This window comes from Phoxinus phoxinus, assembly GCF_949152265.1.
Source record: "Phoxinus phoxinus genome assembly, chromosome: 19".
Lineage (NCBI taxonomy): Eukaryota > Metazoa > Chordata > Actinopteri > Cypriniformes > Leuciscidae > Phoxinus > Phoxinus phoxinus.
Genome location: NC_136894.1, coordinates 3526792 through 3541438, shown reverse-complemented (window position 1 = coordinate 3541438; position 14647 = coordinate 3526792). Strand labels below are relative to the sequence as shown.

General features: G+C 38.2%; 1 protein-coding gene across 50 annotated transcripts in view; it reads left to right on the top strand.

Annotated features, from left to right (window-relative positions):
• clasp2 (cytoplasmic linker associated protein 2) overlaps positions 1-14647 on the top strand; it is a 54978-nt gene that overhangs the window by 17243 nt on the left and 23088 nt on the right. For 38 of the 50 annotated variants that reach the window (XM_079590289.1, XM_079590280.1, XM_079590287.1 and 35 more), the window contains 13 exons: positions 3890-4036; positions 6827-6903; positions 7059-7151; positions 8530-8675; positions 9347-9482; positions 9571-9641; positions 11382-11441; positions 11538-11615; positions 11694-11861; positions 11954-11991; positions 12656-12820; positions 13688-13708; positions 14306-14410. In XM_079590289.1, the coding sequence (XP_079446415.1) occupies positions 3890-4036; positions 6827-6903; positions 7059-7151; positions 8530-8675; positions 9347-9482; positions 9571-9641; positions 11382-11441; positions 11538-11615; positions 11694-11861; positions 11954-11991; positions 12656-12820; positions 13688-13708; positions 14306-14410 (1305 nt within the window). The remainder of the gene's footprint in view (positions 1-3889; positions 4037-6826; positions 6904-7058; positions 7152-8529; positions 8676-9346; positions 9483-9570; positions 9642-11381; positions 11442-11537; positions 11616-11693; positions 11862-11953; positions 11992-12655; positions 12821-13687; positions 13709-14305; positions 14411-14647) is intronic. The other 12 variants (XM_079590293.1, XM_079590292.1, XM_079590281.1 and 9 more) reach the window with 1 other exon arrangement.

The window sequence follows — 14647 nt, the reverse complement described above, 5'->3', positions numbered from 1 at the left end:
TGTATATATTTAAGAAAAATTTGTACTTTATATATAAAATAGTTCTATTTATATATATATAATATAAAAATATATATATGCAGTATATAAATGCAAATATTTCTCAAATATATACATGCATGTGTGTGTATTTATATATACAAAATAATTATACACAATACACACACATATATTATGTAAACACAAACTTTTATTTTGGATTCGATTAATCGCGATTAATCGTTTACAGCCCTATACCTAAACTACCTTACTTATAAGCTGTAATTAGGAGTTTGAGTCATAGTTAATAGTTGATAGTGAGAATTGGATCCTAATCTAAAGTGTGACCCAACTTGCTCTGTTTTTAATACAGCACTAATGCAGACCCATTGCCTATAATCTGGAAAACAGATTCAGAATATTCCTCTGCTGCAATTAAATGAATAAAATCAGTTTCATCTTGATCTCACAGACCCTACACATTTCAACATGTCTCCGCAAAAGTATTGGTGAACTTCCAAGAGTGTTAAACTGTTTGGTTTACCTGGCCATGTGCCTTGAGATCTTGCCCAGATTTCAGTATAAGAACAGGAAGGGGATCGATCGCCATGCAACCAACTTCCTCACCAGTCACTTTTAAATTTGGCAGAAGACAAAGTGGACGACATTCAAAGAGTTTTTTTTTTTTTTTCTCTGTCCAATGGCTTTGCCAATGGAGCCGCTGTGAGGAGAGGGTTCTAGAGAGAGAGCTGTGCCTGTCACGGCATTACTCTGACACAGCGTGACAGAGAGAGAGAGAGAGAGAAGGACGAGAGAAGGACGAGAGAAGGAGAGAGTGAAAGAGCTGCCTCTTCTCAGAAGCATTATAGCCATGTCTGTGGGTGACGATGGAGATGGTGAGTGCGTTTATCTAATAAGTAGTATAGAAATAACTACGCTGTTGTGTTGTTTGTGTACATTAGGTATGCATTACGCTCTGTTTATTTGGATTGGATGCAATCAGATGCTAGTTTTTTGTTTTTTTAATGAGTTGTTGTCCAGAAAATACTCTCTCCTATGGCTATTCTTTCAGCTACTCGTCTTTAAAGTCGCCAACCATTAAAGCAATTGAATTTGATCAGAATATTATATCTCTCTGACATACTAGTTATATTGGTTTCTGCATCAGTGGGTTTTGTCCCTTGGGAGTTCAAGTGTGACCTGGTTTCTGGGGCATTTTGTTGCCTCCGCTTCCCATTATTAGACTCCTCAGCTCTTGGCCTGGAAATTGAAGTACACTATGAGATGCTGTGTGTCTCTTGACTGTAAATGAAGCTTTAGAGTACTTACGTTCGCTGTTCGTTTTGGTGGGCCCTACTACACAGGTCCTTCTCGTCATAATCCTGATAACCAGATTAGATAGCCAGTTAAGTAACGGACTGACCAGTGAGGACTCAAGACATCAACACTCACTCGGTCACCCAGCAATAAGCAATATGGTATTAGACTGACAGTATGTGTTTCCAGGTCAGTTTTGACTGAGAAATGAGTCATGCACTAGTGTGTAGTGCTGTTACATACTGCTATTCTTCATAACTGTAAATATGGCGGCAATACTTTTTTTTATATCAATAACTGTCACAATACAATAATATTGCAACTCTTTCAAGAAATGTATTAATCTTTTTTTTTTTTTTACTTATTTATTGATCAAATAGAAATAATTGTGCGTTGACTTATGACAGTACACTGCATTTCATTTTGACTTTTATGATGGGCGGCCTTTGCCTACATTTTTTTCATAAAATAATGCAACTTAACTCTTAAGTATAGAAGCAATATCTTGCTTTGAAGCAAATATTGCTTTGAAAAATATTTCTGTATGACTTTATTTTAAGGTGACGTAGTTACACGTTAATACGTGTACTTACTATAGTAATAACAATAAATTACACATAATTACAAGTAACTAGCCCTAAACCAAAACCTAACTCTGTAGTAATTACATGTAGTTAATTAATATTACTCAGTACTTAAGTACAATGTAACTACGTCATCTTAAAATAATGTACAACCAATCTACTCATAACCTCTTCTGCTGCTGCTGCTTAATAAAAAATAAAAAAATATTAAAGTTTTCTGATTTCAGCAAGCCATCTTTGGCTGACCAAAATTCAAACCAATGTGATTCAGCCTTTTATTATTATTATGTTGTTGTTGTTGTTAAAAAAATTATGTTTTAGTTTTCTGATTTGAGCAAGCCATTTTTGGCTGACCAAAATTTAAACCAATGTGATTCAGCCCTTTTTTCTCTCTCCAATCTTTCAAATCCACTGATGTGCGCTGATCTTGTTGTCATGGCAACAGCCTTTTGTAAGCGGCCATCTCTCTCTCGCTCGCTTCGTCCTTCCCTTTTCCCCCTTTTCCCTTCAGCTTGTCCCCTCTTTCTCTCTTGCTTCCTGTTGCTGTTTTGTTCCTTTCTGCCGGCCTCATTCTCGATTGATCTCTCTCTCCACGGTCGTCGTCATTGGCCTGTCCTTGTTGAATTGTTGTTCACGCCCTCCTGTCTCAACAAAGGGTGGGTTATGCTACTATGCTAATAATGCTACACACATAGTCAGGCACACAGAGCCCTTTCAGCTCCGCTAGTGGGGTCAGCATCCATAATGTGTCAGTGCAATCAGGGTCACGATGCCGATTGCACACACACACACACACACACACACACACGCAACTAGACCATGTCTCGGCTGTAGGGGTGTGGGCTTCGTTCTCATGTATTTATGCATTTTATTCAACCCCAATTCCCCTGTGCATGTTTGACCGTGAATGTTTAAACTAAGGTGATCATGCACCGACATGATGCTAATTAGCTTAGCTTGAGCTCCAGACGAAATGAGCCCCATTGACATGCAAGAAGCATCCTCAAATCTCAAAGCTCACTGGCTTCTTAAAGGTGATGTCATCACTCTCCTGATTGGCTCTTCGGTGCTGGGAAGGAGGGGGGGGACGGTGCGCAGCAAAGTGCGAGGGAGTGATGGAGCAGGAGACGAGGGGGGATGGAGAGAGAGAGTAATTGAGAGAGAGAGAGAGAAGATGCCGACCAGCTTTTGGGTGGTGGTTTCTGTGAACTGTGGTGTGTGCCTTGCCGATCCGTCTGGGGATATTTTGTGACCGTGAGAGTCACTGTCATGTGAGCGCCAGCTTGGGCGTTGCCTCGGATACGAGAGAGAGCCACGCCCGCCTCCAGGCATGAGGCGTCTCATCTGCAAACGCATCTGTGACTGTGAGTGTCTTCTCGAAATGTACCTGTTTGAAATGATGCTGGTGGCTCAAATGAACGTTGACGTCTGAATCCGTGCAGGCATTGGATGTCGCCCCGGTGCTGTGGAGATTCGGGGCGTTTTAACAGCTGGTAGATGAAACGCAAGGCTGTTTGTGTTCTTACTGGAAGCGCCCAATCTGTTCTTGTGTGTGGGTGGCTTTGGGCTTTTGAGTTTTGAAGGCATTTCTCTTTGTTTGTGAGTGTGTACGAGCCATTAACTGTACCTATACTTCCTGTCTTTGCTGTTCAGTAATTGATAGGCCCCTGATAGTTCCTGGTGCTGGGCATTGATTACTGAAGCTGATATTGTGGTGGGGAGGAAATCAGACCTTGTACTCGGCATACTTGGTGATATAATCCTAAAACCTATTGGGTTTCAGAGGAAGTGGATTTGCTCATTGATAGATTTCCTTTTTATTAAACCAACTGCATTGGGACTACAATATGAGACTATGCAAGTTGGCACAGAAATAAGTGTTTTTTGCTTATCATTATGCAATAAGTCTATCCTGGAACAAAATGTAAAATTAGCTCGTCTATTGAAATGCTGCCTGCACGTCTTGACTTTGATAACCAATTGATTCATCTTCTCGTTGCTTCTCTCAGATCGTAGTTTTGACGACGATGACTCTGTGGATGGAAGCAGGCCGTCGTCGGCTCAGGCTGCGTTTAAAGTACCCAAAGTACCCAAGAAACCTGGAGAAGCTCCCAGCAGTGCCAGACGACCCAGTGCTACTGGTGCTGCCAAGACAGGTGAGACACGCGTGACATTGTGTTCTTTAAAAAGTCAAAATTCAAAATAATCCACTTATAGGTCATTGAGTGGATTGAACCTTTTGAAGCATGTTGTAATATGTAAAATGTGACTCTTTTAATTTGGCTATATTTGTGTTGTTTTGCACCTTACTCTAATTGCCCCTTGTGGGATTAATAAAGTAGTAAACTAACGAATCACTGATGACTGACTAATTTAGTCTGTGCTTTCAGGAAGGTATAATAAGCTTATGGGCTGGGTGTTGCGTCTAAAGCATTTATTATGATATGAATATATAAGTATTGGTTGGAAATTAAATGAAAAATGGCTGATATATTTATTAAATAACCATGTTGTAAATCCTATTTATTTTTAGACCATCCAGTGAATTAATGAGTTCACAAATGAAAGGTACTTTGCTTTGAAAGCTATATCTCTTTTTATGTGGAGCTTGATGGACACAAACAAAATTATTTCTCATAACAAATTATTCCGTCTGGCATTAGTGCAAAAGCGGCTTCACATCACATAACGATAGGACTCAACTAATATTATAAAAGAGATCAGTACACTCTTAAATTCTGGTTTGATGAACCACATTCAATGCTGTTGTAAAGTAGTGGATATACAGACGCTTGTTATTGATATTGCTTAGCAACCTTACTTTTACTTATTTAGCTTTGCATTATTAATATATATTTTTGTCAGTTTTTGAGGCTTGACTCATTTGGGACACATTTTACTTTAAATTTTTTTATTTTTTATTACCGTACTCTACTTTTTATGATTTTGCATTGTTTATAAACAAAATACCTGCTACAGTATAGAAAAAATCTCTTGGTTGTAAAGTCATAAATTTAATCTCTATCATTTTATGATACACACTATCTTAACACCCAGTTCTACAAGTTTGAATATCAGTGAAGGAAAAGTTACAAGAAGAAACTTTTAAGAAACTTAAGAAGAAATAATGAATAGTGAGTATTTAGTTTGTTTATTATTTCAATGCAAGTTAGAGCTGCACGATTAATCGTTAAAAGATCGCAATCTCGATTCAAACACCCACGCAATCGCATAAATGACGATTCGCCTGTGTCTATTAAACCTTTGACAAAATCACACCAGAACATTCAAATATGCGTTTGTGCTGCTGACCCTGAGAGAGCAGTTGTCATGTATAGCTGTGAAACAGCGTCACAAACGGCCTTTTCAACCACACAGTGTCACTATTTCTGTGTTACAATAATTCATATTATCACAGAAGTACTGTGTTTTCTATAAAAAAGTTTATAGTTCAGATGAACACTGATGATGTCTACGGATTAACCAATCAAATTAGAGTAAAACGCCTTTTGAAAGTAACTTCAAATAATGTTTGTGTCGCCAAGTGTCTGTTAAAAAATATATAGTCTTTGAATTAGGGCTGTAAACGATTAATCGCGATTAATCGTATCCAAAATAAAAGTTTGTGTTTACATAATATATGTGTGTGTGTGTTATGTACAATTAGTTTGTATAAATACACTCACATGCATGTATATATTTGTATGTGTATATTGCAAATATTTGCATTTATATACTGCATATATATTTTTATATGAATTGTATTATATATAAATATAACTATTTTATATATATATATATATATATAAAAAAAAAATCTTAAATGTATACATGCATGTGTGTGTATTTATGTATACAAAATAATTATACACAATACACACATATATTATGTAAACACAAACTTTTATTTTGGATTCGATTAATCGTTTACAGCCCTACTTTGAATCATTCATTGAAGAGATTCGTTCAAAAACGCTGATTCATCATAAACAAACAAGTGAAGTATTTATGAGTGAGTCATTGAATCATTCATTCAACCTTTTTTTATAATTAATTCAGAGTAATTAAACATTTTAAGAGTGCAGCAATTAACATTTTGTCAAAACCTCTAGTGAATTACATGTTATTTTGTTTAGTTGTCTGTTGAGAATTATGATCTCAGTTTGAAACAAAAAAAATCGTGATTCGCAATTTACCCAGAACCGTGCAGCTGTAATGTAAGTACACACTTGCACACATATCTAATTTATGTAATTTTTGTAGCCGCATGAACTGATGCTTTCACAGAACGAGAAGTTTGCACAAATACCTTTTTACAAATACTTGGTTTGTATCAGCAGCAGTTCACAATGAATTGATGTTTCTGCTGAGGCTCATTACCGAGCTTTCGCTTTTAAAAAAGGTCCGCCCACAATGGGGCTTCCTGAAGGCTGACTGACAGCTCACTGGTGCTGATGTGTAGATCAGACTCTCTGTTGGGAGATCTTACAGGCCACACCCCCTCATGATTGATCGTTCAATTACAGCCGGACAGGAAGACAGACAGGAAGTCCATTAGGATTGAGAGCTGTTAATGTGTCGGATGGGTTTCCTCCCTTCTGTAATATGTTGCAAAGGGCTATTTCACTGAATATGGTTTTAAGAAAATCATTTTAAAATATTACGTGGTTTACAACTTCCTCCCCCACCTATTTATATCCCACATAAACCTAAAACATAACCACATGCTTAGTACACAAAGAATATCCTGCCTTTTGCATGGCAATACAACGATTGCCATAGTAACACCCTTATTGTGCTCAGTTTCTATGGTAGCGGCTGGAACTGTCAGTGTGATTGAGATTAAAAATGTCTCAAACAGTGTTAGACGGATGCATCTGCCCTTCATGAACTTCATGGTTGTCTTGTGTTTGTGTTTTAATGGATGGCAATCGTGTGTGTTGCAGGAGGCTCTAAGGAAGCGGCAGGAGCTGTGGATGAGGAGGACTTTATCAAAGCATTCACAGACGTCCCCACGGTTCAGGTGAGACACACACTTGCCTATAAATGAGGGAAGTGTCACTGAATTCCTCAGAACCTAGTTACAAATCTACCTGACGTTGCATAACGTTCACGTTGATGTTTGTTCAAAGGCTTGGAAGTGTTTGATCTAAAACTCATGTCTCTCTCCTTGCGTAGATCTACTCCTCACGGGATCTGGAGGATAATCTAAACAAGATCCGTGAGATTCTATCTGACGATAAACACGACTGGGACCATAGAACAAGCGCGGTGAGTTCAACATGCATGATTTAAACACTTGTGCAAGCCTTTTTATCCAAGTTACGCTAGTTGATATTACAGTTGCCTTGGACTTACACTGACACCTAGTGGTGTGGATGCAGCATTGTGCAAAACCACGTTTTCAGTTACTAATGCCACTGTTTAAAAATGCACGATTTACAGTCAGCCATAATTAATTGATCAAGTGAACATAGATGTCCAGTTAAATGGCGGTTACTGAGATAAAGGAAGTCAATTCAACTGGTCATGTGATCTCAACATGGCGGCCCCCATGTGGGGACCCACTCTGTGCATAATAAAACAGCTTTCATTAGGTTACTGATTCGACTGCAGTCAATTCATTATTATTTTTTTTAAACCTTTCAATAAGGGAAAACAAGTGACCAACTCTTTGTTGAAATTTTCTGCTCTCACTGTCGCAAACGGAAGTAGCAACACACACACACCCTCCCCACCCTCTGTATTTTGATGACCATCTGTGTTTGAACTCTGTTTAGCGGAGACTCGCTTGCATAAGGCTCGTCCAGGAAAATGGAAATATTTGCTTGACCTAACATTTACAGACGGATAATATACCTGTGACATGTACGTTATGCACTAAGAAAAAAAAACATTACATCTCAAACGCATTAAACCGAACTAGTATCTGTCAGAGCATCTGACGGCGTAAGCTGCGTTGAACTACTTTCTTACGAGTTATTTTGAAGCCCTTAATATAAAGCATGTCTCAAGTTTAGGACAAATTGGATTATGCTCTTCCCTGCAGCAGCTCACTGCTTTCCTCTGCTATTTTTCAGATGCACTCATAACATCAATCTATTGTATATATCGATATAAACGGTATTGCCTCGTTTTTTTTTTTAAATATACAGATATATCGTACAAATTCAATAGTGGAGGGCTGATTTTAAGCAGACTAAATGGTTGGAGAAGTCCTGCATCACCAGAGAAGTCTGTCGTCTTACCGGAAGATTGAGTTGACATTTTGATTACAACATTACAAGGCCATAATAAAACATTTAAACGCATGAATGAATCGTTCACAATAAGATCTATAAAATGCATTCACAAAATGCATAGGGTGAATCTTCATTTAATGTTTCCGTATTTTGTTTACAAGTGACTGAACTTGTTTGCTGAATAATTGTGGTTCCATTGGAAATTCTAGAGGGGATGGCATTGGGATGCGCTAGACCTAGAGTTTTCTTTGTGACCATACATAGGGTTTGTTTACACTTTTTAAACAATCTCTATTCAACATTTATTTATGAATTTTTTTGGCTTTTATGTAGCTTTGCCTATGCATTCCATTCATTTGTGACGAACCCTCTTTGATGTGGTCTTGTTTTCCCTTCTCCCTCCACAGCTGAAGAAGATCCGATCTCTGCTGGTAGCCGGGGCAGCCGACTATGATTGTTTTTACCAGCACCTGCGCCTATTGGATGGCGCATTTAAGCTGTCGGCAAAAGACCTGCGTTCTCAGGTGGTGCGGGAGGCTTGCATCTCAGTGGCGTGAGTGTCTAACTGACATCTTGAACCATGTTAACTCAGATCTCTGGCATTAGAAAGCTGTGTGTGCATAGTATGCATATTATTGAGATCTGTTTCCCATCAACCGCTTGATTAAGGGCTAGAGACGAGTCTACTACTGCAGTGGTTCCCAACCTTTTTTTGTCTGAGACCCCCTTTTTCCCAAGAAAATATTTTAGGCCCCTCCCTTCACATTAAATATTGTCGCTCTTGTAAGCTTGCAGCAAGGATGACAAAATATGTTGTTTTCAAACAAACAGTAGGTTTACTATAAGCAGATATGTTTATGCACAAATAATAGCCTATAATATTGAAAATACAACAACAAAAACATCAGTAGGCCCTTTGTAATTCAAAAACGTAAGCCTAGGAGTAGCCTATAAATTGGCCCTATTTGAAATGCAATAACAAAAATATTCACACTGGTGTGTAGGTAAAAAAAAGAAAGAATATGCTATTACTAAATGACTGCTGTCTGGGACCTCAATACTTGCATGTTATTTTATGAGGCTTTATCAATGTGAGGCTTTATTTTTGACGCTTTTGGGAACTGTTGGGAACCGATGCACTACTGGATCTTGATTTGTGGATTCTTGTTATTGTTTTGTGTTCATGTGTAAAGAGCACCAATTTATGGTGTTATGTTTGTGCAGGCATCTTTCCACACTATTAGGGAATAAGTTCGATCATGGGGCAGAGGGCATCGTTCCGGTGCTCTTCAATCTCATCCCGAACTGTGCCAGAGTGATGGCTACATCTGGCACAGCAGCCATACGCATCATCATACGGGTGAGAAGCGGTGGCGTGCAGGAGTTCATTCTGTCTGTCTGACTGCACTGTGTCTGCATGTTTTGACCGTTTGTTTTTGTATTTTCAGCACACTCATGTCCCACGACTAATTCCTCTCATCGCTAGTAACTGCACGTCAAAGTCTGTGGCCGTCCGGAGGTGAGATGTTAAAACTGCTTCTACACACTATAGCTGAGCACTGCAAGAATATTAATTACAATTTTACGGTGTCCTTTTTACACGTTACATGTAGTTATTATAGTAATAACTAGGCTTTAAAGTATGCATAATTATGTGCAACTAACCCTATAGTAAGTACATGTAGTTAATCATTACTCAATACTTGAATATAGAATTACACTGTAACAAGGACACTTTAAAATACAGTGTATATTTATGTTTTCCACCTACAAGATTATCCTTCTATCTATCCATCTATCTATCTATCTATCTATCTATCTATCTATCTATCTATCTATCTATCTATCTATCTATCTATCTATCTATCTATCTATCTATCTATCTATCCATCAATCTATCTATCCATCATCTATCCATCTATCTATCCATCTATCCATCCATCTATCTATCTATCTATCTATCTATCTATCTATCTATCTATCTATCTATCTATCTATCTATCTATCTATCTATCTATCTATCTATCTATCATCCATCTATGCATCCATCTATCTATCCATCTATCCATCTATCTATCCATCTATCTATCTATCTATCTATCTCTCCATCTATCTCTCCATCTATCCTCTATCCTTCTATCTATCTATCTATCTATCTATCTATCTATCTATCTATCTATCTATCTATCTATCCATCTATCTCTCTATCTCTCCATCTATCTCTCCATCTATCCATCTATCTATCTCTCCATCTATCTCTCCATCTATCTATCTATCTATCTATCTATCTATCTATCTATCTATCTATCTATCTATCTATCTATCTATCTATCTATCTCTCCATCTATCTCTCCATCTATCCTCTATCCTTCTATCTATCTATCTATCTATCTATCTATCTATCTATCTATCTATCTATCTATCTATCTATCTATCTATCTATCCATCTATCTCTCTATCTCTCCATCTATCTCTCCATCTATCCATCTATCTATCTCTCCATCCATCTCTCCATCTATCTCTCCATCCATCTCTCCATCTATCTATCTATCTATCTATCTATCTATCTATCTATCTATCTATCTATCTATCTATCTATCTATCTATCTATCTATCTATCTATCTATCTATCTATCTATCTATCTATCTATCTATCTATCTATCTATCTATCTATCTATCTCCTGTCTTTCGTTCTATTTATTTGTTGTTTGGTTGTTTGCCTGTCTGTCTGTCTGTCTGTAAGAATTTGACTTGAAAGGTTTTTCCTCTAGAATGAGCAAGTTTGGACCAAACAAGTGTTAATGCAGACATTTAACAGTAAAAAACAATCTATAAGAATCATCTTACATTTTTTCCAGTTAATTTTTTTTATTATTTTATTTTTTACATTTGTTACTAAACATTGTAAAATATGTCCTCATACAGTATAAATCCCTTGAGGGTGATGACAAACAAATATTTAAACCAGTGTTCGGCTCAATTAATTGAAATTCAAACAACCAGCTGATTTGTGGAAATTAATCTTCCCAACTCTTTTGCCAATGAGGATTAAGGATTACCAGACACCCTATTAAAAACTCTGAATTAACATGTTTATACTTGCGAGTTAGGAATCTATACTACTGGCACAGTCTTTAAGAGTTTAATTTTATATTTCAGCAGTCCTCATGTATTTATTGTAACTCCCTGGCCTCTTGAGCACTTACCAAGACCATGAGGTCATTACTGAATCCTCTTTCTTCCTCTGTGTACCGTCAGGCGCTGTTACGAGTTCTTGGATCTCCTGCTGCAGGAATGGCAGACTCACTCTCTGGAGAGGTACCGCCACAGCACAGGCTAATCTACAGTGCCTACTGGTGTTGAAAGGCCAGCACTGCACTACATAACCTCTCTTCTCTTTGGTCTGTGCCTCAGGCATGCGGCGGTGTTGGTGGAGAGCATTAAGAAGGGAATCAAAGATGCAGACTCGGAGGCTCGAGTGGAGGCCAGGAAGTGAGTGCCGTCCTCAAATTACTTCATGTATTTTGCTGTTTCGTGTTGTGTTTTATTTCTTATGCTGCTCTCTCTCAGGGCATACCTTGGGTTGCAAGCTCATTTCCCTGGGGAGGCGGAGTCTCTGTATAACGCATTAGAACCGTCCTATCAGAAGACTCTTCAGCCACATCTAAAGAGCTCGGGCAGCGTGGCGTCCCTCCCACAGTCGGATCGCTCGTCCTCCAGCTCGCAAGAAAGCCTTAAGTAAGAATATCTCACTCAGCTGCGTCTAACTACTCCAGTAAACAATGACATTGAATAAGAGCTCTGTATTTTTTCCCTCTTTTCTTTTTCAGTCGGCCGCTGTCAAAGTGGTCAGCTGGTCCAGGCAGAGGTGAGATCTTTCGTGTGTGTGTGTGTGTGTGTGCACATGTGTTGGAATATGTGTATTGGTATTGACGTATGTTGTGTTCAAATTCCAAATCACTCAATATTTTGTTTATAATGCATTAGGAATATTTTAGGGCCTAACAAATAGGCCAAACACATTGTTGCCTTTACTAGATCATGTTAAATGCTTTTTACAAATATTCCATGTACTTTTCATGCATAATTATCAAAATGCTTATGGCGTGAGACTGCAGGATGTTAACTTTCAAAAGTACCCATCTATATCACATTTTTATAGAAGTGTTGTTATTGTTAACTAAAACTATTAAAATAATTTTGTTCATTGAAATAAATTTGAAATAATAAAATAATTTATTAATATTAGATGGAAACTTAAACTCAAATCTTAAATGAAAATTAGAAATGTTGCCTTTGCAACTAACTGAAAATTAGTTTATTTGAAATAAAAATGAATTAAAGTTAAATAGAAATAAAAATAACAAAATTACCAAAATTTGAATGAAAACTGGGCAATAGAAAAGTAGTAATTTTTAATAACAAAATATATAAAAATAAATGTGTTTGTTTATAATGACATGGCCTTCCATGATTCATTTTAAAACATGTATATTTATGCAGCATACACATTTGTTTGTTTGTTACTTTAGTGCCTGCGGGTTCAAAATCGTCAGGATCTCCAGGCTCTTTGCAGCGCTCCCGCAGCGATGTGGATGTGAACGCAGCCGCCGGTGCTAAAGCCAGACACGGCGGACAGGCTGGAGGGGCCGGTCGAGTCACGGCAGGCCTGGTCCCCGGATCATACGCATCTCTCGGTAGGAGCCACACACGGTTCATAAGGCACAGTTTTATTTAACTCGTGAACAGAAGAGGTCACACATGTGAATATGCAGATGTTGCGCGCTCTCTGCTCAATAGAAACTGATGTGAAGAATTGTCAATAGTTACAATGTCAGTCGTATATGTACTTGTTTTCTGCGTTACCTAGACAGAGAAATTCAAATTTGTCAGCTAAAGACTTGACGGCTTCAGGGCTTTCTTGAAACCTACTGATTGTACTTCTGCATTTTTGTATTTCCGACAGAGGGTTATTAACAGAACAGTCACTGAAAATTGTATCATACTTTGCTTTCTCTTTAAACAACGTTGTGGTATAAATCGAATGTGACGCCGTTTTTGCTTTGGGCAGAACTGACAGAACGGCAGTTTCTTTTAGTTTTAAAAGAAATGTTCCCTGCGTTTGGCCTAAAACACTGTGTTCGTGATCATCCAGTTTGAAATGTTGACTAGAAACACTGAGGTTTTTCCGATTTTTTCCCCCCCATATTTACGATTCTTTGCAGCCTACAACGTGCTGGATCCTTCACTTTTTGAATTCTAGCTCCCTGGGAAAATACAAGTCAACAAAGTTTGCTAAGAAGCATTTCCTACTAAAGCAAGGCGGTATTTTTCAAGTCTATCCAATAGAATCACACTGGGAGTGGCCTTGGACTGCAACATGCTCAGTGCATTATGGGTGTTGACATTTTCCTACCTATTTACCAAAAAGGAAAACAACGACCCTTTAATTCGTCAAGGTTACGTGTGTGTCTGCGGTTTCTGACGTGTGATTCTGTTGTGAGTGTGTTTGTGTTTTGTTCTAACTGGTTTGCTGTGCTCCTCTCTCTCTTCTTTGGCTTAAGATGATGCCTCTGATAAAGATGGTAAGATCATCTGCCGTTTGCTCATCCCGTCTTCATCTTCTCCTTTTCTTACTCTCCCCCTCCCCCTTTCTATTGGCCTTCCTTCCTGCTCATGCTTTCCTACTGTTTGTCTTTGAATCGTTGATCAGGATTTTGGTGATTTTTATGTGTCTCTGATTTATATTAAATTATGCTAGGAGGAAAGTTGTTTGCTTTTTGTTGTAGTTATTTCAATGCTTTGTAGGTATGATAGGGATCCCGATCCTCTCAGGCATAGTGGGCGGAGCTCATTGTGTGTGTGTGATGTAGTGCTGCTGTCGTCTGCTGGTGGCGTGTGGTATTGCAAAAAAATCAACCATCTGCCTTTCAGCTTGTGGTTGTGCCAAGTTGAATTGCTTCATTAAAAATCTCCCATACTGATCTGACACTCTCCTCTTATTCTGTCCATTCTGTCCCATCTTTCCTTTAACGCAATCATTAATACGTTCCCTCAATCACAGGACTGGCCAGTGGGTGGTTGTGGTGGGCCAGCGAAACACTGGAAATCTCTTTGACTTATTCACTTGATTGTGTGTTCTGATTGGCCTGATGACTTACAGCATTTTTGTTGCTATCCAGGGCGACTACGGACTAAGCAGACTTTATCGACGGCATCTAGTATGGGCAGCAGTCAGGTCGACTCAAGAGGGCGGACCAAATCAAAAATAACATCTCAGTCACAACGTAAGTACTTGCAGTGTTCATACAATGTTCATACACATTCTACGTCTGCAGTGAACAAGCACACATATTCTAGATGAGCATTATTATATGTTGTCATTTTGCTCACACACCTGACTTCAACATAAACACATCGTATCAATGCAACAAAACTAGTCAGTAAATATGTTGGTGCAAAATATTTGCCAATAGAGGAATCAATATACTGATTGCAAACTCCCAAAAATGATCCATACACTT